The sequence below is a fragment of the Macaca nemestrina genome, chromosome 9 (genome assembly GCF_043159975.1).
Source record: "Macaca nemestrina isolate mMacNem1 chromosome 9, mMacNem.hap1, whole genome shotgun sequence".
Lineage (NCBI taxonomy): Eukaryota > Metazoa > Chordata > Mammalia > Primates > Cercopithecidae > Macaca > Macaca nemestrina.
This window is the reverse complement of record NC_092133.1, coordinates 873,171-901,127: the sequence shown is the minus strand read 5'-3', so window position 1 is coordinate 901,127 and position 27,957 is coordinate 873,171. Positions and strand designations below refer to the sequence as shown.

The following is a 27,957-nucleotide window of genomic DNA, read 5'->3' as shown; positions in this document are numbered from 1 at the left end:
AAACCCCACCCCACGACACAATTGGAGGGGGCTCTGCCTCCCACGCAAGACAGACCCCAACCCCATCTCCCGTGCCCTCTGGGGGCAGCCCTGCCAGGGCAGCGGGAAAAGGCTGGGAGGCAGGCGCAGATCCCAGCCAGGCAGCCCTGGGGTCCCACTGGGCTCATGGACCCAGCCAGGTCTGAAAGGCCATGAGCGCTGAGGGCTGGGGTGGGGACCGGCCCAGTGGTGGGAGTTAACGACCCTAGGTGGGCAGAGGAGGCTCCACTCCTCATCCTGGCCTAGCCTGGCCCCTCCTTACACCTCCAGTGCTGCCTGGTGAGCACCAGCCTGCTGGCACCGGCATTATTTCAGAGATAGCAAGGCTCCACCTCCACCTGTTACCACCTAATTTCATTGCATGCCTGCCAGTCCCTCCACTGGTCCCCTCGCGGCCCCCAGGCTCACCCACCCCAGCCACTCTGCCCCCACTTTACATGGCTCACCTCCTCCACTCGGTCTCAGCTTGAGGGACGCCTCCCTAGCTACCCTGTCTGGTGCAGCCACCACACTCCTGCCCAGGACAGCTGCCCCTCTTGGCACCGGCCCCCTGCTGAAGGCATTGGTGGATGTGTCTGATGTCTGCCTCCTCCCGGGCTTGCTCAGGACATGGATGGATGCAGCACCCTGTGCTTTGGGCACCTCGAGGACTGAATTCATGCTGGGTAAATGAATGCGCGTGACAGCTGCAGGCCTCAGAGCGATTTTCAGAGCACGGGTGCAGGTTGGAGAGGGAGGACCGCGCACCCCACTCCCCACCGGGTGGAGCAGGTACTGTGGAGGTGCCTCCAGGAACCCTGAGCCATAGGACATGCTGGATGTGTGGGGCCTGGTGCCATGGCATTTCCAGTTGAGCCTGAGGTCTTCGTGTTTAGACCAAACTCAGCCCCACCCCATCTCCTGAGCTGGAGGGTGTCCAGGTAGAGCCCGGGCAGCTTCTGGGGGTTCCAGCTCCAGGTGGGGTGCCCAGGTGCCCCCTCCTCCCGGGCTATGGTGGCCTCTTGCCCACTTGCCAACACCTACGGGTCCACGTGAAGTGGAGAATCAAGCTCTGGGGAGATGGCGCCGCTTCTCCCTGTGCCGAGTGGCCCAGGACAGGGATGGATACTTGGAGGCTGGGGTGGGGCCACAGTGGGTGCCCGGGCACCCACTCTCCCTGGAAGATATGGGCCAGGCTGTGGAATCTGGAACACCCACGGGTTGAGGAGGCCCTGAAGGGGGGCTAAGAGGGCAGGGGCTGGGAGTGGGCAGGGGCACCAAGGCTGCCCACCCTCCCTGGCAGGGAGCAGCTCCACCCGCAGGCAGGGCTGGGAGGACCTGGATGGCAGGGGTGGGAGTGACCAGAGGCAGCTGATGGTGTTGGGAGGGGGCCCTGCCCTGCCTGGAACCAGATGGAGGGCTCCGAGGACCCCATAGTGCCGCCAAGAGACAAGGTCCCAAGAGGGCACGGGGGGCTGCTGGATGCAGACAGGCCAGGATCTGAGCAGTAGAGCTGGGGAGAGGAGGGGCAGCAGGCACACCCTCACCACAGGCCCCCTCAGCAGGGGCCCCAGTGGGTCCCTCGACACCCAGATGCCATCTGGGGAAGAGGAGGGGCCCGTTGCTCACTGGGAGGACACTTTTTCTACTGCAGGGGCCTGGAACGTCTCGGTGGAGGTGCCTTTTTCTGCTGAAGCACAGGCCAGCTCTGAGCAGCGGCCAAGGTGTCACGGGGGGCTGCGGTGGGCCTGCGAGGCATTTGAGCCCTGGTGCGAAGATTTCAGGGGATGCCTTTCCTCAGCCTCAGCCCTGCTGCGGGACATTTTCACGCACACATTGGACCCCAGGAACCATGTGGGTGCAGCGTCTACGCTGGGTCCAGGAACCATGTGGGTGCAGCGTCTACGCTGGGTCCAGGAACTGTGTGGGTGCGGCGTCTATACCGGGCAGGCTGCTTCTCTTCTCCCTGGTGGTCCTGCTTTGGGGACACATCCCTGGGACCCCTGGCTGCTGGGAGCTGCCCCGTGCAAGTGCCCCCGCCTTCTGCTGATAGAATCCGTCATCTTCACTCACTTCTCAGGTGAAGTTCTTAGAAAGAGAGGCACGTCCCAAGCTCTTTGGTCCCGAGCTGAGCTGCCCCGTCTGTTGGCACTGCTCAGGTTTCTGGCCGTGTGACTTCGGCCCTGACGCCCACCTGCATTGTCCCCACCCTCTGGGCTGCAGGCGCAGCTTCTCCCTGTCTGTCGCTCATTTTTCTTCCTCTCCTTCCGGGCCCATCCTCAGGACCTCCCCTGGGTCAGCAGCCCTGCTGGGTGACAGACACCTCCAGGGCCCTCTTGGCTCCCTGGTGGGCACTGAGAACCCTACATCTGTGCTGCCACCCGGGGTGCACTGCCCGGGACCTCCCCGTCTTCACGTGGGTGTCCCACAGCCCCCAGGGGAACAGCTCCGCCTCCCCTCCTGGGTCCTGCATGATCCCCGGGACAAGGACGCTGGATGCCTGTGCCTGGAGGAGCTCACTGGAGCCCACAGCTGGTGAGCGGCCCTCCAAGGGGCCTCTGCCTCTGGAGGCACCTGGCCCTCAGCTGGAGACCTTTGGCCACCTGGGCCCCCACAGTCCCCAACAAGCTGGGCCAGAAAGGGCTCTTCGCCCCTGCAGCGGCCAGCACACGGTCGCCGCGGGCTCTGGCTGGGGAGGCCCCGGGGCAACACTGTCCCTTGAGGACATCAGCGCCCACTCAGGAAGCCGCCCTCCCACCTGTGGGCACAAGAGCCGGCTGGGGGTGACTGAGTCCCCCTCAGTCACTGGAGGAGACTCCCCAGGAGCAGGCGGGCCACCGTGGCTGCCGAGGTGGAGGGGCCACGCCGCCTGTGGGACGGCCACGCATCACCTCAGAAACGCTCTTCTCTGGGGTCCCAAGAATCTTGTCTCCTTCAGGAAAGGACAAGGAGACATGGCTGTAAATCACACCCAGAGCTAATTCCCCAGGGCTCTGGGGCACCAGATGTGCAGCCGGCGTAATGAGCTCTCTCCCGGGGCCTCTTGGGCATCTGGCCACGTGGCGCACGCACTAATTGAGTGCTGAGCCCTTGGAGATTTGTGTCAGGAGTCTGCTCCGGCGCCTTGGCTGTGATCCGAGGATGAGATCGGACCAGCGTCGGCCAAGGGGGCTTCCGGAGGGGCTGGCTCCTGGCGCCACTCCAGGCTGTGCCACGGCGCTGTGGGGGGGATTCCTGGTGGGTGAGGGCCCCCGAGCGGGCGAGGGGTCGTGTGGTGCCACAGCCAGTGCCTCCCCACGATGGGTGCCCCCTGATGATGGGCGTCTCTGCAGGTCCTCGGGGCCCCTCCTATCCAGGTCTTCACAGAAGCCCAGGCCCTGGGTGCCCAGTGGCCTCGGTGGCCGCGTCTGTGTAACAGAAGCCGAGCGTGGGACAGCTGCAGCTCAGGACCGTCTGTGCCCCGCCCTGCGGGGTGCTCTGAGTTCTCAGGGTGTCACTTCTTTGTCCATTTATCCTGGGTCTTGGTTGAGGTCCACTGGCGGACAGAGCTCAGATGGGAGCAGGGCTTGCAGTGAACGCGGGCAGGGACAGTGCCAACACCAGGGTCACAGGTGTGATCGGAGGCCGCCAGCCTGTGCTGGGTCACCGTGCGGTGCCAGTGGAGGTGCCCTCTGCCCAGGAGCTGTGGGGGAGCCAGGGCTGCCATCAGGACACCGTGTGGGTCGCTGGGAAGACCCAAAAGTGGGGAGGAAGCCACCAGGCATGGGGGACAGCAGAGGTGGCTCCTTCTCCCGGCAGCGGAAGCCCCCCCAGGGCCTCACCGGGGGGCACACGGGCGGGGGTGAGTCTGTGAGGAGAAAATGGTCTCTGGATGGGGAGCCCAGGGCAGGGTCCCCACAAGAAGATGGTTTCAGACGAGAGTGAAGGGGTCGCCCACCGTCCCCAGCGTGTCCAGGCTCGTGAGGGCCTCGTCTCCAGAGCCTTCACGCTAGCATCACACGTGAGAGGGTTTATCCAGGACGGGACATTTGTCCCAGGGCATCCCCTGCCTGGGGAGTGGCCTCTGACTTTTGGGGAACGCAGCTGCCGTGTGAGGCCCCCTGGCCAAGCCGCCCCTCCCCGGTCATTCTACCTGCATCAGCTTAATAGAAACTCCATCTGTGACTGGAGCGTTGCCCCCACCCCAGCCTCCACTTTCAGCCAAGGGAACTGCGGCTTGTCTGGCGTGGGAGTCGGAGGCAGATCTGGGGCCTGAGGCCTTGAGGCTTCAGGTGAGTCAGCATCTCCAGGGCAGGGCTGGGAGGACAGCCACTGCCCTGGGTCCTCGTCTGGGCAGGTGCCCTGAGGCCGGGGGGCCTGCAGCTTTCCCACCACAGTTGGGTCTGGCACCCCCTGCCCGGGGTCGCAGGTCCCTGACCCACAGCCTGAGGCTGCCCACGCAGCCATCCTAGAGGGGCGCGGCCTTCCCAGTGATGGTTGGTTCTGGAAATGCTTCAGGCCCTGGAGTCAAAGGGTGTCCAATAGGAAGACGGGACTGGCGGGGAGGGGTGGGGGCCGGCGGGGTTGTGGGGGGCCAGCAGGGAGGGGTGGGGGCCGGCGGGTTGTGGGGGCCAGTGGAGGCAGTCAGGGGGTCAGGGAGGACGGGGGAACTGATGGGCAGGGACATGGGAGCTGGGGAAGGGGCCCGGTCCGTCCTGGCCTCTGCCATCCCTGACTGAGTTGAGCTCAATTCATCTGAATTAATCCACTTTTCCCAGCCAGACTGCGCCTCCTGCCCAGGCAACGCTGCTTGTTTGGCTTCTCCCAGGGCCCTGAACCTGCCCTCCCAGGCGCAAATGCTCCCGGTGCCCAGATTTCACATTCCCTTGGGAGATGGGGGCGCCCACTCCAGGAGAGGATGCAGGAGGAGGTGTGCACGGGCCACGTCCCAGGGTCGGTCCCCCAGGCAGGTGGATCACTTGAGGTCAGGAGTTTGAGACCAGCCTGGCCAACATGGTGAAACCCCGTCTCTACTAGAAATACAAAAATTAGCCGGGCATGGTGGGTGGCTCACACCTATAATCCCAGCTACTAGGGAGGCTGAGGCAGGAGAACTGCTTGAACTGGGGAGTCGGAGGTTGTAGTGAGCCGGTATCGTACCACTGCACTCCAGCCTGGACAACAGAGTGAGACTCTGTCTCAAAACAATAACAATAATAAATAAATAAACAAACAGATCTGTGTCCTTTCATCGTTAACTGTAAGTAGGCACCACAAAAGCCCAGAGGAGCCTCTGGGCACCGAACCCGCGGGCACCCTTGGAGGGAGGAGCAGGCACACCCTGCGTCTTCGTTGTATTCTCTGCTGTGCTTCGTTTTGTTTGTTTGTTTGTTTGTTTTGTTTGTGTTCTGTGAACATGTCTTTTTATTGATAAAAACAACAAAGCACACGATTTAGGAAATGCGTCCCAGGCACTCGCCTCGCCAGCTGGAGCAGGTGCTGCCTGAGTTCCTGGAAGTTCTGGGACCAACCCTCAGGCACAGTGGGTTCTGGCGTTTCTCTTGATGCTGGGGGCCTTGAGTTCAGGGAGATTTGAGCTTGTTCCCAGCACTCTCAGGGGTCACATGGTTTGACCAGGTTCGAAGTCACAGCCAAAGACACCGCCCATGATGGCAGTGGAGGCCACGCCGCACCAGGACGTCGGGTCACCCCAGCAGGCTTCTGGTCCCCAAATAAGAACACCTGGAGTCCTTTCCATAAACCCAGGGCCATTTCACTCCTGAGATTTGCTCTGGGAACGTCTGGAGATTCGAGGCAGCTTCTGAGCCACCTTGGGGCGGCGACAGCACCTCCAGGTGAATGAAGAGATGCAGCCTTGGCAGCGGGCAGGTGGCAGTTTTTCTCCCGCTGGCATCCGCTGTGCTTTGTTGGACAGGCTGGCCCTTCTCAAGGCTGCTGCCTCGCGCTCTGCAGGTAAACCTTTCGGTTCTTTCCACCCGCCAGAGTCTGAGCCACGGCGACGGTTAATTCCTGGGGTTCTGCAGGGAGCTCCCCTGGGTCCTTCCCTGGGAGCTGTCGAGCATGAACCCGGGTGTGCCCGGCCTGGTCCCGGGCCCTCAGCCTCCCGACGCCCCTGTGCCTGTTCTCACTGGCATGGCATGAGTGTCCACGCCGGGCCAGCAGCGCAGGAACTGGAGGCTCCGTTTCAGGATTTCTGCGGTGGCAGATGACAGGAATCAGGTCCCTGCTGGCGGCAGCGGATGGGGGTGCAGAACTGCCTTTTTGCTGTTTGCCTGTTTACCCTTTTTGTGCCCACGCCAAGGTGGGAGCCGCTACACCCGGGGAGGCGCTGGAACGCGTGTGGAGTCGGAGCCTGCTGCCGCCTGGTCTCTGGGTGCCGGGGCCGCCATTCCTTCAAACCATGGGGTCCTTGCAAGCTGGAGCCTCCTCAGGAACTGGGAAAGACAGGAGATCGTCATCGTCACAAGAGACCAAACCCTATTCTGCTAAATTCGAGGAAAGCCACAAGATTGCACAGGTTTTTCATAATGATCCTTCCACAAAGGACTGCCCGATGCTTCATCGCACGTCACTGCTTCTGCCACGGTCAGCATCCCCGCAGGACTGCGCTGTCCGCCTCGAATTCGAGGGTCTTGCAAAGCTGGTAAAACCGTGTGTTTTATGAATAGGAAATATTTCTTTGATCAAGCTCATTAATATAACTTGTCTACCTTTGGGGAGAGTGAAACAGATGATAAATAAGCTCTATTAACATTTTTGTTTTTTTGGTGTGAGTTTTTTTTTTCCATTTGGCTTTTAGAAATTATATTAATGATTTTTTTTTAATATTCAGATAAAGTAAGAAAAAGTTTAAAATTTAAAAAGTACTCCTTGTACCGTAGGTACATTGTTGGCTCTGGGTTTTGTTTTTTTTTTTCTTACTTGGTCGCTAGGTTACAAGATAAGGAGGAAAAACTGACTTTTAGACAAACTTGACAGTTTTAATACCTGTATGTCATTGTAAGAAAAAAGCTTATGTAATATTTTTAGTCAAGATGACTCTTCAGACACATTACACTGGTTGAATAATTCTGGTTTAACACGGCTCCATGTCTCCTCTCCCCGGGTCTCTCCGGCACGCGGTTCGGGTCTGCGTGGTCTTGGATTATTCTCTCTTCCACAGCCTTTCCTGCCTCCCCCAGCGTCCTCCACCTCTGTGACGTGACGGAACAGTCCTGTTAGGAGACGTGTTTCTCGGTGTGACCCGGAGGTGGGCCAGGGCGGCTGGCTGGGCGTGGTGGGGGCTGAAATCAGGCTGCAGTCGTGGCCCGAGGCCTCACACGCCCTGATTGGGATTCCAGGGTGGGCACAGCTAGGAGGAAGCCTGGGGTCACAGTGGCTCACAAGCCGTATGGGGTGGGCAGAGTAGGGCCGTGTGTGGCTGTGGAGTTCGTTGCAGGACTGGGCTTGGAAGGACCAGGGCCATTTGGTGTTGGGCCCTGGTTGCTCCAGGCTCTTGCTCAGTGGGCTAAGAGAAGGGGCCTGGGAAGAAGTTGCCGTCCTCTGCGGCGGGAGAAAGGAGGCTTCCGGCTGCTCAGGGGAGCTGCGGACCCATTCCTGCCATGGCCCTAGAGCACGCCCCTCAGTGAGGCTCCGGGCCAGGGCTTGTGTGGGACGTGGGGAGTACCGGGCTGTGGGGCCTCCTTGGAAGAGGCAACCCCCAACACAGACGCCAGTGGGGAAGCAGTTCCACAACTTCCTTGCCAGACCCGCAGGCCACACGGCCACCTTCGACGCACCGTCCCACAGCACAGGCGGGCAGGGGGTGCCCAGGGCCGGTAAATCCCCCTTTGGCCAAGACCAGTGCTGGGATTCCAGCCCAAGTCATGTGGCTTGGTGCTCACTGGAGAGGAGAGGAGCGAAGGTGGTGCCCAGTGTAGGCCCTGACCTGAGCCCAGGATGCCTCGCCTGTTGTATTAGTCCGTTTTTATGCTGCTATAAAGAACTGCCCGAGACTGGGTAAAGTATAAAGAAAAGAGGTTTAACTAACTTACGGTTCCGTGTGGCCGGGAGGCCTCAGGAAACTCAGTCATGGTGGCAGAGGGGACTCCTCTGGGTGGCTCAAGGGCCATCTGGGGGAGTTGGCTGGAAACTGGAGGGGCCCCTCTCCCTGGACTGCCCAGCCCTGGCCAGCCTGTGGGGTGTGCAGTCAGGTACTGACTGATGGGGAAGCACACACTCCCCAAGGCCCTGTTTGGAGGCCCCCGTCTTCCACCCGGATCGGAGGCCCCTGTCTTCCACCTGGATGGGCCACAGGCTCAGGACACAGAGCCCGGCCTTGCAATGTCGCACACCCCCGCGGCGCCTGGCCTTCCTGAGGCATTGCGGGCGAGTGACTCGGGATGGGCTGCAGGGCCTGGGTGGGGCCCCAGCTTTCCCCCAGCCTCTGGCCTTGGGGCCCCCAGCACAGGGCCGGCCAGGCTGAGGTTGTACTTCCGACATCAGAAACCCTGGACATGGGGTAGCTGTGCAGGCCCCTCGTGGCAGGGGGCTGGGGCTCTCCGCGGTGGGGGCAGTGCCATCTCTCTGAGGTGGGGGTGAGGATGTCTGAGATGGGGGTGGGGACGTCTTGCCGCAGTGGGGATGCAGACACCCCTGCCCAGTTCTTCTTTCCACATTCATGTCTTTGCTATGGCTCTGCCCTTCTGCCTCCCCAGGGAAGCTGTGTAACCAGAACAGAACCTGTATTTCCTCTTGCTGGACCATCCCCTCTGCAGCCTTGCTCACGTGGGCTGGTCCTCTGTCCACAGTCCCCCTCATTCCTCTCCCTGTCGCCTGAGAACTGGGTAAAGTATAAAGAAAAGAGGTTTAACTAACTTACGGTTCCGTGTGGCCGGGGAGGCCTCAGGAAACTCAGTCATGGTGGCAGAGGGGACTCCCCTGGGTGGCTCAAGGGCCATCTGGGGGAGTTGGCTGGAAACTGGACTGCCCAGCCCTGGCCAGCCCATGGGGTGTGCAGTCAGGTACTGACCGATGGGGAAGCACACACTCCCCAAGGCCCTGTTTGGAGGCCCCCGTCTTCCACCCGGATGGGAGTCTGTCGCCCGGGTCGGAATTCCTGGATGAACAGGACAGAGCGGCCTTGGGAACCACACTCATCACCCCTGGGAGCAATTATGGGACCACAGCAGCCTCAGGCAGCAGGCCCAGGCCCCACCCTCGAAGCCCGTGCAGACCTGCTCTCAAGGACTCTACGCTGGAGGGGGAAATGCGGCTCTGGGACCCCTGCTCCCACGCGTGGTCCATATGGTCCTGTGGTCCCATGGCGTCCATAGGATCAGGTTCTCTGGTGAGAACTAAACCGGGGCGATGCTGTTGCTCACTCATGTTTACGGAGTCTGAGGTGAGCTAGTCAGGACGGGAAGCTTCTGACCCCAAGAGCATTGAGGACCCAGGCTCCTTCCAACTGTGGCTGTGCCGTCCATGACATGTAGATTTCACCTCATAGTACCTCATGGCTGCCAAGCTCCAGCCATCAAATTCCATCCCAGCCTGCAGACAGGAAGGAAAAAGAGCAAGCGTTTCCTTTTATGGACGTCCCTTGAACCAGAACTTAGTAAGATGGCCACACGTGTTGCAAGGGAGACCGGCCATGCACCTGGCCAGGAATGGGGGTTCTATTTCTTTTTTTTTCTTTTCTTTTCTTTTCTTTTCTTTTCTTTTCTTTTCTTTTCTTTTTTTTGTTTTTTTTGAGACGGAGTCTCCCTCTGTTGCCAGGCTGGAATGTGGTTGCGTGATCTCGGCTCACTGCAACCTCCACCTCCCGGGTTCAAGTGATTCTCCTGCCTCAGCCTCTCCAGTAGCTGGGACTACAGGTGCCGCCACCACACCCAGCTGAGTTTTGTATTTTTAGTAGAGACGGGGTTTCACCATGTTGGCCAGGATGGTCTTGATCTCTTGACCTCATGATCCACCTGCCTCGGCCTCCCAAAGTGCTGGGATTACAGGCGTGAGATTTCTCAGGGACACTGGGAAGCTGGCCACACACCTGGCCAGGAATGGGGGGTCTGTTACTAAGGGACCTGGTTCTCTCTGACCCCCATTTCTTCGATCGGCAAGAATGGGGCCCAGGGAGAGGCACAGGATTCTGGGAAGTCTCAGGCCCTGTCCCTGCAGGGCTGGGGCTCAGTGATGCGGAGAAGGGAGGGGAGCGGCCCCTACAGCCCAGAGAGCAAAGCTACTTGTGATGGAGCCACTCCCCTCCCTTCTGAGTGAGTCCTGTGGCCCCCAGCCCTGAGGCTCTCCCTCTCCTAGGGCTTGATATTGGTGGGGGGCTGCCTCACCCCATTGTAGGTCAGCTAGTATTTAGGGGCTGAGGTCTCCAAGCTCCTCAAAGGTGGCAGTACATTCTGGGGCTGGGATTCCCAAGAAAAATCCTTTTCAAGCCCCTTAAAAGGCCCCCCAGGACAGTCCTGGGTCCAGCCTTCTGCCCTCAGGGTAGTGGGGTACGGGCTCCGCAGGGGCCTCCAGCCTAGGCAAGAGCCTCCTTCCAAAGACGAGGTCTCCTGGGGTCAGGGGTTGTAGGGACCATCCCTGGTCTCTGCCCCTTGGGATGTTGAACACCCCAAGTCCCTCCAGCACCCCAACCCCACCCAGGCCGGACTCAGGGCAGGGCCAGAAAGACGGGCAGGTCTGGGCGGGCCCCAGCCGCAGGCAGCAGGTGGAGTTCAGCCGCGTCCCCATTATCTTAACCCGTCTCTTGCCTCTTGTCACAAGGAATTAAAATCCGTAACAAGAACATGTAAGAGCTCCCCGTAATTGTGTGGCCATTAGCCGACTGCACGGGGTGTCAGTCTAGCCATCTCACTCCGGTCCCAGTGAATTGTGATAAAAATGTCAAACAATTAGATTATATTGGCCACTAGCACAGTGATGAGTAGCCAGGCAGGCGTGTCCCTCGAGTCACCCTAACAGCAGGAGTGGCTCTGCGCCACGCTAAAGACACTCCAGGACAGCAGGACGGGCCGATGGGGGTCAGCATGTCGGCCCAGCAGGCGGGAGCATCCCAGGAACCCACGCCCCAGAGGGGCAGGGGAGGGTAACCCCTGGGAACAGGACAGAGGTGGGGGGCCCAGGCCCCTCTGAGGGTGCAGAGCCCTGAGCTCAGCAAGGAGGGGCAGGGAGCTCCCAGGGCCCAGCCCTGCACGTGGGAAGGGGCTGGGAGGGGGATGAGCAACTGACCGACCCCAGAGCCTCAGGTCCACCCCCTTGGCCGGGTCTCCACGGCCCTGTCCCCACAGCGCTGTCCCCTCGCAGGACTCTCGCTCCTCCTGCCCTTCCCAGGAACCACGGCTGCCTTTTTTTCTTATGGGTGAAGACGTATTGGAAATTGATTTCTGTGTTGGAAATGGGATAATTAAACTGGTTGTTTCCATCTTCATCATCGTCATCATAAAAAGAGGACAGCCGGGTGAGGCTGGCGTGAGGTGACACCCACGTCTCGCACGAGGGAGCATTAATTGAATACAAATGGCCTCTCCTGGAGTTGCTGAGTTATATTTCAGAGATATGGGATAATGATGCCATTTAATCATTTTTACAAGATATAAAATTACTGGCTCCTCTGGGAAGATCATTAAGGAAAACAATTGTTCACAGCAATTGAAGATAGAGTTTTAATTATTTAACACAGAAATTAAACTATTAGAGACCAGTGTTGGATGAGGCAACTTAATAGAAATTTATATACAAGCATCTGTGAACATTTTAGTTTTATTAACCCGCCTAATTCCTTCATCCAAATCCGTCTGAAAGGCCTCTTGGCTGTGCCTGTAAGCTCCGGCCCAGAGCCCCTGTGTTTCCGGGGAGGACGGCCAGGGCGTGGCTCAGGGGACAAACCGGGAGCTCCAGGAACCCAAGGGCACCAGGACAGGCCCCCAGGCTGCAGGGGAGGGCCTGAGGCTGCCAAAGCAGGGAGAGGTGGAGGTGGGGTAGAGGTCAGGGGGCGGCAGGTGCACCTGGGGATTAAAAGAGGAACGACTGCAGGGTGCTGGCCACACCTTTTGGCCTTCCCTCGGCCTTTTGGGTGGGAACTTCGGGGACCCACCTTCCAAGCTACACGTGTGTGACCCCAGTGGGTATGGGACGGGGAGCACCAGCTGTGCCCAGGCCCCCCAGCCCACTCTGCTGTGGCCCAGACCTGATGGGGCCCTGTCCCCCCACCCTGTCCAGAGAGGCCCCCTCCGCCGGTGCAGCCCAGAGACCGGGCTGCCGGGACTCACACTCCTTTAGAGGGTCCTTGCCAGGTGCTTGTCACAGGGTAAGGGGGGCTTTAAACGAGGACTCGGACTTGACCATCTCCAAGTGGGGAAGCCAGGAAAGGTACTGGAGACACAGCACAAGCTTCACTGTGCGGGAACGGAGGCTGACGGGGGCCAGAAAGGACCCCTCAACATTGCCGTCTGGTGTGGCTTTGGGTGCGGGCTACGAGGGAGCGCTTCCTAAAAACCCTCGTTCTAAATGTGTAAACATTTTCCATCTGTCAACTAATAAATGGACATTTTTAGAGGGTGGAAGAACTGAGGGCACCAAATTGGGCAGCTTGTTGGGGGTGCCCTCCACCCACCTGGGACCCGAGCAGGACGAGGCCTCGTAGGAGGGAATCACCAGGTCTGGAGGGAAGTCACCTCGCCCAGCACACAGTCAGGAAGTTGGGGGGGCAGCCCCCAGCCTGGGCACAGTGAGCCTCACCTCGTGCTCTCCCGAAGGCCCGGGCCAGGTTTCCAGCTGCTTTCCAGGGAGAAGATGGGGCTGCCGGGCGTGTGGCCTGGGGCCTGTGCTCACCCGGTCACTGCCCGAGTGGGGACAGCAGTGCAGGAGGGTCCCTGCCTCCCCCATCCCGAGGGAGGCCTGGGCTGGGGGCCCGCCGGCTGGTTTCGCATCTCCTGGAAGTCCCGGCCCCCACAGTCCGCGTGGTTTCTGCGGTGTGCTCAGGGCCTGCAGGCTGAGGGCTGACACCGCGAGACCACCCTCTGTCCCCCATCATCTCCAATAAATTCCAAGCCTTCTGCTCTTGCCTTATAGTTTTTAGGGTTACATAAATTTCACCGATGCAATTTTTTTATGCTTGAATATATTACAGAATGCCACTTCTGTTATGGAAGCTAATTGATAACGTGATTTGTTATGTTGCCGGGACATAATTCAGAAAGTTATTTTAAAGCCTGTGATGCATGGAACAGCACTCACTGTTTAATATTTCTCACATGCGTGGACACAGCGCAGGGTAAAAAATGTGGTACTGCACGGATGAAATATTTCCAGAAGCTTTTATTCTTGTTGTTTGGGTGGGCGCCAGCAGCTCCATAGAAGGGAGCCCATATTTCCAGCACAGCTCTGATTTGAATTTATTTCCTGGTCATTAGTTAGCTTTTTTTTTTTTTTTCCTAAACTGAAACAAGTATGTGTATATATTTGAAAAAAGAAAAATCAAACAAAAAAGGGAAATCACACATAACCTTTCAATATTATCAAAGATGTGCATTTAAAATTTCTATGTCAAATTAATGATAGATTCACAGGAAGTTGCAAAAACGGTGCACGGCGCCGCATGTCCGCTCCCCGGCTTCCCCAGCGGTGACACGGCACAGCTGCAGCAGGCGGCAAAGCCGGGACGTGAGACAGGTTCACGCTCTCGGTGAACTGCGGGTGTGTGGTCTGTTTTCACCACTTGTACAGGCGTTCCTTCCTCAGGCAGCGACGGGCATTGCTGTCACAATCAAGACACACAACTGGTGTGTCAGCCGCCGGCCCCCGTGCCAGGCGCACTCACTGTGCAGTGCTAGAGCTCGGCCGCTTTGAGACACTCTGCAAGCCGCACCCTGCCGTGGGTGAAGCTTCTGAGGCTGGCTTTGTCCTCAGCCCAAGTCCTGGAGGTCTGTCCGGGCAGGAGCCACCATTCCTTTGCTTCTGTTGCCGGGCAGTGTTAACCCCGAGTGGACAGGGCAGGGTGTGACCGTTTGCTTGTGGACGGACACAGGGTTGCTATAAACACTCGTGTGTGCGTTTGTGTGAAAGTGTATTTCCCGCCCTCTGGGCTAAACGCCCAACAGTGCGGTTGCAGGGTTTCGGCTTGACAAGAATCAGGGAAACTGTTTTCCAGACGCTGCCCCACAACGTGTGAGACGCTGCCCCACAACGTGTGAGACGCTGCCCCACAACGTGTGAGACGCTGCCCCACAACGTGTGAGACTCTGCATCACAACGTGTGACGCTGCCCCACAACGTGTGAGAGCCCATTTCCTGGTGTCCTCACAGCATTTGATGTTATCCTTATTGTTTTTTAAATTCCAGCTGTAGGAATAGGTACGTAGTCCTTTTTTTTCCTTTTTTTTTAAATTTGAGACGGAGTCTGGCTCTGTCGCCCAGGCTGGAGTGCAGTGGTGCGATCTCGGCCCACTGCAAGCTCCGCCTCCCGGGTTCAAGTGATTCTCCTGCCTCAGCCTCCCGAGTAGCTGGGACTACAGGTGAGCACCACCTCGCCCAGCTAATTTTTGTATTTTTAGTAGAGACAGGGTTTCACCATGTTGACCAGGATGGTCTTGATGTATTGACCTTGTGATCCACCTGCCTTGGCCTCCCAAAGTGCTGGGGTTACAGGCGTGGGCCACTGTACCTGGCCCATAGACCTATTTTGGACAATTTTGGGGCCACCTGTCCTGACCCAGCTGTCTGGGCTCTCTTTGGCCTGGTGTCAGTGCCCCGCAGCAGTTGGATGGGTGCCCAGCTGGGCACGTGGGCTCCACGGGCGCAGTGTGGGCAGGAACGCCTTCAGCAGACCCTTCCCTCCCTCACGGCGCGTTGCCCCTGCTGTCCCATCAGACATGGAGGAGATTCTGCGGTTGCACAGGCAGCCTTGGCCTCACGTGGCTCCCGCACTGAGCTCCTGTTGCCCATGGCAGGAGGGGGCTGCCCCTCTGCCTTCACCTTTCAGGTCCCAGGCTGAAGAAACAGCTCCATGCAGAGGGCAGGCATGAGCGCCGACGGGAACACGCGAGGCTCGCACTCTGGCCCTTCAGGGCTGTCCTGGGCCTTCCCCTGTTCTTGGCCAGAGCCCATGTGTGTGGCCGGAGGGCGAGTCCCCAGAAGGCTCTGCAGGCCCCATGGTCCTCCCATGGACCCCCAGCCCCCACCCATCTGGCTGAGGTGGGAGAGACAGACCCAGAAGCTCAGAAAGGCCATCTGGAGGCACCTTTCCTTCCCCAGGAGCCCCTGGACGCAGCAGCCCACCAGGAGTGTGCGCGGACCCCCAGGAGCCCCTGGACGCAGCAGCCTACCAGGAGTGTGCGCGGACCCCCAGGAGCCCCTGGACGCAGCAGCCCACCAGGAGTGTGCGCGGACCCCCAGGAGCCCCTGGACGCAGCAGCCCACCAGGAGTGTGCGCGGACCCCCAGGAGCCCCTGGACGCAGCAGCCCACCAGGAGTGTGCGCGGACCCCCAGGAGCCCCTGGACGCAGCAGCCTACCAGGAGTGTGCGCGGACCCCCAGGAGCCCCTGGACGCAGCAGCCTACCAGGAGTGTGCGTGGACCCCCAGGAGCCCCTGGATGCAGCAGCCACCAGGAGTGTGCGTGGACCCCCAGGAGCCCCTGGACGCAGCAGCCCACCAGGAGTGTGTGCGAAAGAAAAGCATCTCCTCATGAGAAGCTCTGCATGGTGCTCGCTGGCACAGACCCCCCGCCCCGCCACGAGCCTCCTTGTTCTGGAAGGTTCCTTCTGAGGGGCCCTGCACATGTGCAGGGACTGTGGCCTGGGCTGGAGTGAGCCCCACCCACACCTCCACACTGGAAAGCTGCTGGGTTCAGGGGGCGCATTTCTCGCGGGCCAGCGTCCCAGAAGGTGCTGGGCCAGGAGCCCCCCACCCGGAGCCTCAAGTCACAGACACCACACACAGAGACTGGCTTTTGTTGTTCACTGAAACACTCAAATCAAAAACAGGCTCACAGTCCAAACAGTGCTTCTGGTCTGAGCAACTCAGCACTAGTGCCCGGTGCAGCGCTGAGAGGCTCCGTCTGCTGGGGCTCTGAGCCGTGCACCGGGCACCTGGAGGCCCTGCCGGGGGTGCCTCACCCCAGGGAAAGGCGGTTTTGCCGGAAGTCACTGGGGAAGGATCCCTGGCTGAGGCTGCACTGAGGGCTGGGGAGAGGCCCAGGAAGGGGAGAGAGAGCTGGGAGCTGGGGATGGGAGCCAGGAGGTGGGGATGGGTTGGCAGAGGGGCAGAGCCAAGGGCAGAGGCAGGTGCTAGGGCCACAGCAGCTGACGGGATGCAGGTCCAGGCCTGTGCTAGCCAATGGCATGGTGCGGCAGCCCGTACAGGACCAAGTTGAGCGTGGTGGGAAGGAGCTCAGAGCTCTGGAGCAGTGGCAGCTTGTCCTTCAAGGTCTGAGAAGCCTCGTCTGTGGAGAAAGGGGCGGGAGCTGTGAACCCTGAGGCCCCGCAGGACATCCAGCCCGGTGAGGGCCAAGGCACAGGCGCGGGGAGCGGTGGCTACTCCGACTGAGGGCGCTGTGGGGAACACACTGCCATTCGCCAGGCCTCCCAGGTGCCCCCACCACCCGCACCCCTCCCGCACCGAGGTGTCCAGGCCCGCACAGCCGGGTGATGGCACCAGGACTGGACCTCCTAACCCGAAGCCCAATGCCCCCCCGCTACCCCTCGGCCTGGCGAGCTGCTCTGCTCGGGGGGCGCCCATCTAGGGTGTGGCTGCGGCCTTAGCAGGGAGCAGCGTCCTCTGCCCCTCTTGAACAGTGTCAGTCACCCGGGCTCATGCCTGCATTGCAGGGACCAGAACTTGCAGGTCACCACTGAGCAGCAGCAGCTGAACAGCCGGCCTGGCTCTGCCCTTCCCCGATTCCCCTGCAGAGCACCGTGTGGGCCTCACACCAGCCACACCACCGTGGCATCCGTGTCTGCAGCATCCGTGTCTGCGGCATCCGTGTCTGCGCCCTGCTCTGCGTTTGCAGGGATGAGTGTGGGTTCCGTCCGCCTTCCTCCTGCCCCTCGCTCCCTCCCTCCCCCGACAAGCAGGGATCCCTGGGTCCGGCATCCCCGGACCGTGGACCACGTGCTCTTTACACGATAAACTCCTGGTGAGCGGTGGATACTGAAGGCCTTGTGGGAAGCCTTCTTAGTCCGGGCAGACCACCCCTTCCGTGCACTGCTGGGCGCCTCAACTCAGGGTCCCGGAAAGCTCCTCTGTGGCTCCTCCCGCCTCACCGTGGCTGGAGGGTTTGGCTGACTCTGAAGGATGGCTGGGTGGGGCTCCACCCGTCCATGTTTGAGAACAGACCATGTCCCGTGCCCCTTCCCGACTTTTGCCCTGTGAGGCCGAGAGACAGATGGGCGCTGGGTGCCATGTGACAGGCAGCCTGCTCTCCAGGGGGCCAACGGGACACACCCCTCAACCCACGCATTCCTCTTCTGGGAGGCCTCTTTCTGGGCTGGGACTCCTGGCCATATCCAGAGGCCGTCGGGCACTGTGGTGCAGGCTGTCGGCCCCTGCGAGTCCTTGCTTGGGGAGGGGCCAGGCACAGCTGCCTCCTGGATTTCCCACCGGTTCCCAGAGAGCCCTGGGCTCGAGGGGATTGTGTGACTGGAGCTGTCAGCGAGGAATCAGCTGTCTGACAAGCGCGATGCTCTCCCTCTGGGTTCTGGAGCCACGTGGCGTTGTGGGCCGTCGCTGCCGAGGGGGTGCCTGGGCTCTGGAGCCACGTGGCGTTGTGGGCCATCGCTGCCGAGGCCATCGCTGCCACCGTGGGGGGCTGGGCAGTGCAGAGACGCCGGCAACTTCCAGGCAAGAACAAGCCCTCCCCCTTTCCGGCTCCTAGTTAACGTCGGGAGTCCCAGTTCCCCACGGAGAAGCGGAGACACCTGTCCCTGCAGGGCTGTGGGGTGCACATGCCCCACGGGCAGCGGCTACAGAGGGTGCTGAAGGCTGCGGGGTGCAGGCCGCCCCTCCCCTACCTTGGTTCACGGCCTCTTCGCCAGTCATCTTCTGAAGGAGGCGCACCGTTTCTCCAACCGGCTTCCCGACGGCCAAAAGATCTGGGAGAGAAGCGTCCCCTCAGGCAGGCATGGACACCTGGCAGCCTTGCTGAAGGGGTACGGGACAGGCCCGGGTGCCCGGGGCCCACGCACTTTCCCACAGCACGCTGGCCCGCAGCGCGTTGTCCTGCAGCAGCGTCGGCCACTGGTTTGCCAGGATGCTCTTGACACCCACCAGGCTCAGCAGGATGGCCGCCTCGACGGGCTCCTCCAGGGACAGCTGTGAGGCGCTGTGGAGACCCGGCTCCCGTGGGCTGGCGCCAGGGGCCCAGCCGAGTCGCCCCCTCCCCATGCACACCTCACCAATTGCTGGAACGCATGTGCGCCCCGACAGCTCTCGCCGTTCTTGAAACCCGCCCCCGCAGGCCCCTGCTCCCTCGTGGGTCCCACGCTCATCTGACCTCTCCATCCTCAGCACCCCCGCCCACCCACTCCGAGCAGCCAGGCACCTCCTGTGCTCCACGGTCTCCATGTGCCGCCTCAAGCTCTGGTAGGACCGCGCCAGGTCCAGCAGGACCGCCACCTGGCACTCTGCCGGGATGGGAAGGGTGGGAAGGGCGGCTCAGCAGCCTTGGCCCGACACGGGGAGCGGGGGTGGGGGTGTGGGCGAGTGGGGCCTGCACCCCCAGGGCACGATAGGGCATGGCACGCTGGCCCCTCAGTTCCAGGCTCTGACCTCATGACCGTCAGGTTCTTTGCAAGGACCCCCTGGCCACAGTGGACCTGGCCAGCCTCAGGAGCCCAGGCCCTTCACAGCCTCCTCCAGGTGATTGTGCTGGGCAACAGGAAGTGTGGGAAGCCCACCTGGGCCCCCCAGCTTCCTTGGTGCCCGCACCATGCCTGGACACCCTGGCACCCCACATGAATGAGGTGTATGAGGTGGAGCCCTCCCCAAGGACGGAGGGACGGGCGGCTGGGGGGCAGCACTGACTGGGGGCCGATGTGAGGGGCCACGTGTCCCTGTGTGGTGGAGACATGGGAGGCTCCTGGGATGCAGGGGAGTCCTGGGCACTGGGGATGGGTTGGTCACCCTGGCCTGGGGCCTCCATGGAAGCAGGGACCGGGGACCAGTGCAACCCTGGGCATGCCTGCTGCGAGCCCTGTGGGTGCCAGGGGATGGCTGCCCACTTCCACCGGCAGCCCGGCCGTTCCTGCTGAAAGGACCCCCAGCTGCGCGAGGCCGAGGCTGCCGGGGAGTTGGGGGAGCCTGGCGAGGCCTCTTCTGCTTCACTCACTGCCTCGCTTGGAGTTAAACTTTCAAAGACGCCCGTTTCTAGCTCCACCTAGGATGGGCTCTGGCACCTCTGAGGCCAAGGCCCAGGCTTGCAGAGCAGAGTGGGGGTCCTGCTTGGCCCCACCCAAGTGCAGGCCCCAGGTGCCAGGTGCCACGGGACGAGTGTCCACACACCTGCTCTGCTCCATCAACGGGCCCACATACCTCATAGGGGGCACAGCGCCTCCCGGGTCCCTGAAGGGCTCCCGTCAACCCCGCACAGCGGGGTCATCAGCAACCCCACCAGAGAAAGTCACAGCGAGTGGGCCGGCCCCGCAGAGGGGGCATCCAGAGGGGGCATCCCGGTGGGGCTGCAGCCACAGGAGCTGAGTCTGAGTGGTGGCCTTGGCACAGGGCTGAGCCACGCCTGTCTCCTGACCGCTCAGCCTGCAGTGTGGAGTGGCCGAGCCTGCTGTCTCCATCAGCGCCACCCTCGGGCCGTGGTGTGTGACGGGGTGATGTGCCCCCACGCATGTGCTCTGCTCATGCCATGCCCCCAGCCTGCTGTGCCATCCCCACCTCCTGCCAAAAGCCCCCTTGTGCTGGAGCTGGCTGGGGTGTCACTGTGCCGGGCACAGCCTGACCACACCTGGCAGCCCCTCCACGGCTGGTGGACAGTGAAGGGGAAGGCAAGGTCCCAAGTGCCTATGATTAGACTAGCGGGGCCCTGAGGGAGGGGCTGTGACCAGTGAGGTCCTGAATTGCCCACCCCAGCCTTCCTGGGCTCCTGGGCCCGGCACTGACTCCTGGCCTGCCAGGTCTGAAAAGCCGAGCTGGGCGGAGTGGGGGCACTCAGAAATGAAGGACGGGAAGGCCAGAAGCTCCTGTGGCTTCCACGTCTGTGTGGGCCAGGCAGGGGGAGCAGGGGTGAGCAGAGGTCGTCCACCTGCAGACAGGAGGGGCTGCGGCCGCAGAGGGTGGGGGCAGGAGGGGGCTGCGGCCGCAGAGGGTGGGGGCAGGAGGGGGCTGCGGCCGCAGAGGGTGGGGGCAGGAGGGGGCTGCGGCCGCAGAGGGTGGGGGCAGGAGGGGGCTGTGGCCGCAGAGGGTGGGGGCAGGAGGGGGCTGCGGCCGCAGAGGGTGGGGGCAGGAGGGGGCTGCGGCCGCAGAGGGTGGGGGCAGGAGGGGGCTGCGGCCGCAGAGGGTGGGGGCAGGTGGGGGCTGCGGCCACAGAGAGTGGGGGGCAGCACCAGCAGGTTACAGTGGCCCTGCTTTGTCCTCAGGCGGATTTGTGCTGTGCCCCCGGGGGAAGGGGTGCCAAGAGGACCCCTCTCACCTTGCAAGTTCATGGCGACCAATCTCTCCACTAATATATGGGACAGGAAGCTCTCCATCCCATAGAAGAAGAAGCCGTTGCAGCTGCCCAGGGCCTGCTCCCACTGGGCCTGGCTGCAGAGAGAGGAGAGCGTGGGTCAACAGTGCCCAGGCACCTACGCCAGACCCCACCGTGGGTTTTTAAAGCAGGCCACATCCTGTGTGGTCCACGCCTGTCCCACTTGTGCGTTCAACTGAACTTTCTTTCTTGTTCCCAATGCCCACGCCTCCCTCCTCTGTGCTCCGATCACAGGGGTTCCGTCGGAGCCTAGTCAAGGGGACCCCCCACGAGCACTGACTTCTGTGCTGGAATGAACACCCTCCCCGGGCGGGGCTGGCTGCGGGAAGTGTGAGGGCTTTCCCAATGGCCCAGCACGTGGAGGTCAAGGCACCCCCAGTACTCCAGGGAGACAGTGGCCAAACCCGGGTTCCCTCCTTCCATACAGGACCCCAGCCCTGCCCCTGCAGCGCCCCCCTCTGCACACACCTGCCCCTGCACGCACCTGCCTCTGCACACACCTGCCCCTGCAGCCTTGCCCCTGGCATGGAGCCTGTGACATAGAGCAACCCCTCCCACCCGTGGCTCTCCCTGGTTGCTCTGGTTCCTTGCTAGCTGCTTGTGGACACCTCTGGACCACAGAACCCCGAGGGCATCTGGGGGGCAGAGTCTGCAAGTGGTCTCTGGAGGGGCTGCAGTGCTGGTGGTGAAGAGGCAGCCCCTGCTGCTGGACCACGTGCTATCGGTGACCCTGGGGGCCCCAGGTTGCCATCTGTAAAGTGGGGACAGTGCCCCTCGCCCAGTCTCTGTGAGGACTCAAGGAGCTGGGTCTGTCTCAGCATCGCCTGCTGTGCCTGGTGGGACTTGCGGGGGAGCTGGGTCTGTCTCCGCATCGCCTGCTGTGCCTGGTGGGACTTGCGGGGGAGCTGGGTCTGTCTCAGCATCGCCTGCTGTGCCCGGTGGGACTTGCGGGGCAGACCCAGGGAGCTGGGGGTGGGGGGCAGTGGCTCCCCGCTGGACCCTCGAGACCTGCCACACTGTAAACGACTCCTGGGAGCCCAGATCCGAACCTGGGAAAGTGCTTGCTTCCCAGATGTCCCACCCATCGCGAAGTGAATGTGTCTTGGAATCTTTCCAAAATGTCTTGGGTGACGGAGACAGGAGTCAGCATTTCTGCAAGGAGAACAGGGTGGATACAGACCACGGTACTTCATCAGACACACGTGTGCAGGGCCGGGGCCCTGGGGAGGGGTCACGGTGAATGCAGGTGGATGTGTCAGTGCCCTGCCATGCCCTGTGGGGTGATGGTAGAACCAGGCCAGCCAGAGAGAAAACCCCAACAAATTAAAATATTTAAAGCCAACACAGGGCAAGCACATGTGCAGATTTTGGAGCCTCGAGGAGTGGGGCACCAGCTGCTGCCCACGACTGCAGGGTGGCAGGAGGCCCGAGGCTGGCGTGTGCCTGAACAGGGAGCCCTGTGGAGCACCCACCTGGGCCCTGGGCCTCCTCGTATGGGTCCACGATGACTGGGTCCTGGTCAAGGAGAAATGGGAGCACAGGGTGGGGTCTCGGTCCCCCCACTGGGGCTCATCAAAGGATACACTTGAAGTTGTCAGAGTCGACTATGATGCAGTCAGCGGGGATGGTCCGGGGGACGCTGCCCTGCAACCACAGAGCAGGGTCACGCCAGGTGCAGGGGCCCGAGCCCGACCGCCAGCTGTGCCCACAGAGCAGGTCACGCCAGGTGCAGGGGCCCGAGCCCGACCTCCAGCTGTGCCCACAGAGCAGGTCACGCCAGGTGCAGGGGCCCGAGCCCAACCTCCAGCTGTGCCCACCAGCCCGATCCCCCACCACAGACCCCCACCTACCTTCCTGCCCTTCTTCATTAGGCTTCTCTTTTTGGGGTCTCTGCTTCTCCCCTCCTTTTTCACGCCACCTTCTGTTGAAGACAAGAAAGAGGCAGGGATGTTTGGCAGCAGCTCGAGGCAGCCGTCCGGCCACACTGTCGGTTAATTTCATGTTATGCAAATTTCACTTCAATGAAAAAACACAAGTTGTGAAAACAAGCAATTTTAATTTTTGTGAAGTTGACAAGGCAATAACTTCTGAAATGCAAAGGTTCACGGGGTTGGGGAAAGCCCTCAAGGAAGAACCACTCTCGAAAGGCTCCAAGGCCCACCTGGCTACCATTCACACACCCCACTGGGCACTCACCAGTGTGCCTGCCGTGCCTGGGCCCCTCACCGGTTCCAGGGCCTTCTGTACAGGGATTTACAACCGGCCCCTTTCTACACGAACACTTTCTTTTGCAGGCTCTGCATAGAAAGCCGTGTGCCTGGGAAGGATGGCCACTTCCCTCCTGTTTGTGCCCCGTCTTTTCTTTCCTTTCTGTGTGCCTATGTTGGGGCCTCCAGCAGACAGCAGAATGGACGCACGGATGGGGCTCAATGCTTCACCCCCTTCAGAGAGGCTGCTTCTAAGGGAGCCCATTAAGAAGGAGGCTCTCTCTAGCTTTTGATGGATTTCTTTATCAGGATGGGGCATTGCGTTCGGTTCCTGGCTCACAAAGTAAATGTGTGCGTTTTATCAAATGCTTTCACCCTGCGCTGACTGAAATGCTCACACGACTGTTCTTCTAGGACACCTGTAGCGTTTTAAGGTTAAACTGGGGCCGGGCACAGTGTCTCACGCCTGTAATCCCAGTGTTTTGGGAGGTCGAGGTGGGAGGATCACTTGAGCCCAGGAGTTCGAGACCAACCTGGGCAACAGAGTTAGCTCCTGTTTCTAAAAAACACCTAGCCGGGAATGGCATCCTGCATCTGTAATCCAGGCTATTCGGGAGGCCGAGGTGGGAGGATGGCTTGAGCCCAGGAGGTGGAGGCTGCAGTGAGCTGTGATTGTGTCACCGCACTCCAGCCTGGGTGACAGAGCGAGACCCCGTCAGGAAGTGGGAAGAAGGGGAGTGAAAAGGCTAAACTGAGTGATGACAGCTTATCTTTTTATGCATTTTTTGTGCCGTTCTGGAGCATCTGGGAGGAGTTAGGCTGGCCTAGGGAAGGATGGGAGGAGCTGTCTACTTTTTCTGATACTGGGGAGATTTATCTAATGCTGACATGATTGTTTCTTGACAGTCTGGCAGAATTCAGTGGAAACATGGAGAAAAGGATATATTTTTTGTGGGCAGACTTAAATCCATCGATGTGCTTTTTTATTGGTTATGAGACTCTTCAGGTTTGCTTTCTTCCTGGCATCTCAAAGTGTTTTCTCCTAGTATTTCGTCCTTGCTGCCCAGGGGTTTTGCTACATTGGTTCAAAGTTGCTTGGAGACTTCCACGTTCTCTGGTCGCCTCTGGTGCGTCGTCAGGGCTGTGTCTCCTTCCGTTTCCGGCTTTCTTGGCTGCTCTTCTCTGTGGCATCTCTGTGTCCTCGGCGTCATCTTGGCTGCTTTCTGCACGTGCTCCTCTGCTCACCCTGAGATTATTCTGCCTCCTTGCTCTGACTTCTTCTTTTTTTGAGACGGAGTCTCGCTCTGTTCCCCAGGCTGGAGTGAGCGGCACCATCTCGGCTCACTGCAAGCTCCGCCTCCCGGGTTCACGTCATTCTCCTGCCTCAGCCTCCCGAGTAGCTGGGACTACAGGTGCCACCACCTCGCCCGGCTAGTTTTTTGTATTTTAGTAGAGACGGGGTTTCACTGTGTTAGCCAGGATGGTCTCGATCTCCTGACCTCACGATCCGCCCGCCTCGGCCTCCCCAAGTGTTGGGATTACAGGCGTGAGCCACCGCACCTGGCCAACTCTGACTTCTTAAATCAGGTGCTGAGCTTCTGAATTCCTGGTGCTTTTCCTATTCTAACATTGACATTTACAGCTGCAACACCTTCTAAGTTACGTTTAGCAACATCTCGCTAGTTTTTGACATTTCCATGATCATTTCATTTCTTCTGAGTCCCATGAGATATTTAGAAGTGTGGTCTTGAATATTCAAGTGTGCGAGGACGGAAAAAAGTCTGCCTTGGAGAACTGCTTTCCGCCCGCCTCACACTGGCCTCAGGTGTGGGCCGTCTGCCGGCGTCTGAGACACGGTAGGATCTGCTTCTCAATTTTGTGATTATTCCCAGCGTAGTTGAAAAGATTGCAAATCGCCACTTTTGAGGCACAGAGTTTCATGTCTCTATTAAGCCAAGATTGTTAATTACGTCACCCCAAATCCCCTCTTTTTGCTTTGTCTGTCAGACCCGTCAGTAATCCAGGCACGGTAAGATCTCCCAGCGTCGGGGCTGGTCAACGGCCACACCCCGCAGTTTCTACTTTTTATTGCTTCTTGTATTTGGAGGCTATTTCATGTCTCTGAGGAGGTGAACCTTTGATTCTCATGGTGTCCATGTCCCTAATAATGCCTGGCTCTGAAGTCTGTTTCCCTTGAGAGTCAGACACCAGCCCTCCGGGTTACTCTTAAATATTTACTCATTTTCGCTTCTCTTGGTTTATCACGTGGGGGTCACTTGCGATGGGTGGGTTCCTGCAAAGGGCATGCAGCTGCATCCTCTTATCTCCCGTCGTCTCGTTAGCAGGGTTGGCCAATTTACTTTTTCTGATATACGACATAAACTGGCCAACTTCTACCATCTTACTGTTTTATTTTTATTTGTCCTGGTTTTCTACGTGTTTCTCCATTACTGGCTGTTGGATGCCTTGATTGAGGTAACTGGCCCATTCGTCTTCCTCATTCATTCTTCCTTCTCTATTCTTTGGGAGTTTGCACACCAGCTCTCTGGTGGTGCCCTTAGCGTTTTACCACGCGGTGCAGCCACACCTGGCGGCGCCCCAGACTCAGTGGTTCGTGGCTGAGGACACTCAAGGCTCAGCCTATCTCTTCCTTTTGTGGCCGCTGGGTAATGCATTTCAGAAAGACTTAGATCACCGGCAGCCTGATTTTCAGTTACTCTGTGGTGAGGGTTCTGTTAGTTTCTGTGGCTGCCGTTAACCAATTACTACAAAACGGGGGCTAAACGTGGCACCGCTTCCTGTCTGATGGTTCTGGGAATCGGAGGTCCGAATGGGGTTCACCGGCTCACAATGGCGCACCGGCCCGGCCACCCTCTTCCTGGAGGCTCCCAGGGAGAATCCGTTCCTGGCTCCCGGCCATGCTCTCCATCCTCGCCATCGGCAGCGCAGCCCCCAAGCTCTTTCTCTGGCCTTCCTGCTTCTCTCATGTGAGGGCTTTGTCATCACCTGGGCCCTCCCATATCCGCAGGATCGTCTCCCACCTCAAGTCTGGAATCGTATCTGCAAAGCCCCAGGACCATGCGACGTCACAGGCTCACAGGCACCGGGGCTGGGCCGTGGGCACCCCTGGGCGGCCCGTGCCACACTGTTGTTAGAGTGTCTAGTCTGGCTGCTGCTTTCCTGTTCTGCCCCTGCCACGACGGTGGTGGCTGCACCGGGAAGGATGTTTCAATAAGCGATGCACAGACAGCTGGATCCCCTCAGAGAAGAAAACCTTAAACTCCACCTCCCGCTCCACAGAGTCCATCTCAGATGGCAGTTAGGTGGAAACGTGAAAGGTGGGAAACGAGAAATGCATTTAGAGGATGTCGTCGGAGAATATTTTCATGATCATGAGGTGAAGAAAGATTTAAAAATCCCAAACACACCTAATGACAAACCACAGCTAATAGTGAAAAGCACAAAGCTTTCACCTCAGATCAGAAACAAGGCAAGGAATCCCACTCTGTTTTTTTTTTTTTTTTTTTTTTTTTTTTGAGACGGAGTCTCGCTCTGCCGCCCAGGCTGGAGTGCAGTGGCGTGATCTTGGCTCACTGCAAGCTCCGCCTCCCGGGTTCACGCCATTCTCCTGCCTCAGCCTCCCGAGTAGCTGGGACTACAGGCGCCCGCCACCTCGCCCGGCTAGTTTTTTTGTATTTTTTAGTAGAGACGGGGTTTCACTGTGTCAGCCAGGATGGTCTCGATCTCCTGACCTCGTGATCCGCCCGTCTCGGCCTCCCAAAGTGCTGGGATTACAGGCTTGAGCCACCGCGCCCGGCCGGAAGCCCACTCTTGACACTTCTTTTAAACTTCTGTTTAAACAGCGCTGGAGGTCCCCGCTGGAGCAGTCAGGAAAGAAAGAGAAATAACAGGCCAGGCGCGGTGGTTCACGCCTGTAATCCCAACACTTTGGGAGGCCGAGGTGGGTGGATCACCTGAGGTCAGGAGTTTGAGACCAGCCTGACCAACATGGGGAAACCCTGTCTCTACTAAAATTACAAACATTAGCTGGGTATGGTGGCGTGCACCTGTAATCCCAGCTACTTGGGAGGCTGAGGCAGGAGAATTGCTTGAACTCAGGAGGCGGAGGTTGCAGTGAGCTGAGATCGTGCCACTGCACTCCAGCCTGGGCAACAGGGCGAGACTCCATCTCAAAAAGAAATTTAAAAAAAATGTAAAAAAGAAAGAGAAATGACAGGACACACATCAGAAAAAAAGATGTGAAATTATCTGTTTGTAGATAACAAGCTCTTATATATACAAGACCTCAAAGACTCTACCAGAAAACTGTTAGAACTAATAAATTAAGTAAAGTTGCAAGATACAAAATCAACATACAAAAATCAGTATTTATATATATTACCAATGAACTATCTGATTAAGAAATTAAGAAAACCACCTTATTTCTTTTTCTTTTCTTTTTTTTTTTTTTTTTTTGAGAGGGAGTCTCGCTTTGTCGCCCAGGCTGGAGTGCAGTGGCCGGATCCCAGCTCACTGCAAGCTCTGCCTCCCGGGTTCACGCCATTCTCCTGCCTCAGCCTCCCGAGTAGCTGGGACTACAGGCGCCCGCCACCTCGCCCGGCTAGTTTTTTGTATTTTTTTAGTAGAGACGGGGTTTCACCGTGTTAGCCAGGATGGTCTCGATCTCCTGACCTCGTGATCCGCCCGTCTCGGCCTCCCAAAGTGCTGGGATTACAGGCTTGAGCCACCGCGCCCGGCCGAAAACCACCCTATTTCTAATAGCATCAGAAAGAATAAAATACTTAGGAATAAATTCAACTGTGAAGTGAGAGATCTGTGCCTTGGAAACTGTAAGACACTGATGAAAGAAGTTGAAGGAGACATAAATAAATGGGAACATATCCTGTGTTCTTTGATTGGAATAATTAATATTTGTAAATGCCCATAAATGCCACATCTTAAAGCACCAGCTATTAAGAAAAAGATTGATAAATTAGATTATAATAACATTAAAATATTTTGTTCATCAAAAGACACATTTAAGAGAGTG

General features: G+C 59.1%; 1 protein-coding gene across 5 annotated transcripts in view; it reads right to left on the bottom strand.

Annotated features, from left to right (window-relative positions):
• Positions 1-15,950: 15,950 nt before the first annotated feature.
• LOC105471092 (cilia and flagella associated protein 46) overlaps positions 15,951-27,957 on the bottom strand; it is a 125,100-nt gene continuing 113,093 nt past the window's right edge. For 2 of the 5 annotated variants that reach the window (XM_024789503.2, XM_071068897.1), the window contains exons 51-58: positions 22,551-22,621; positions 22,284-22,344; positions 22,173-22,208; positions 21,750-21,852; positions 20,644-20,756; positions 18,547-18,628; positions 18,017-18,097; positions 15,951-16,449 (exon numbers count right to left, since the gene is read on the bottom strand). In XM_024789503.2, the coding sequence (XP_024645271.2) occupies positions 16,398-16,449; positions 18,017-18,097; positions 18,547-18,628; positions 20,644-20,756; positions 21,750-21,852; positions 22,173-22,208; positions 22,284-22,344; positions 22,551-22,621 (599 nt within the window). In that variant the 3' untranslated portion in view covers positions 15,951-16,397. Of the gene's footprint in view, positions 16,450-18,016; positions 18,098-18,190; positions 18,328-18,546; positions 18,629-20,643; positions 20,757-21,749; positions 21,853-22,172; positions 22,209-22,283; positions 22,345-22,550; positions 22,622-27,957 lie in introns of those variants that run through there. The other 3 variants (XM_024789507.2, XM_024789501.2, XR_011607560.1) reach the window with 3 other exon arrangements.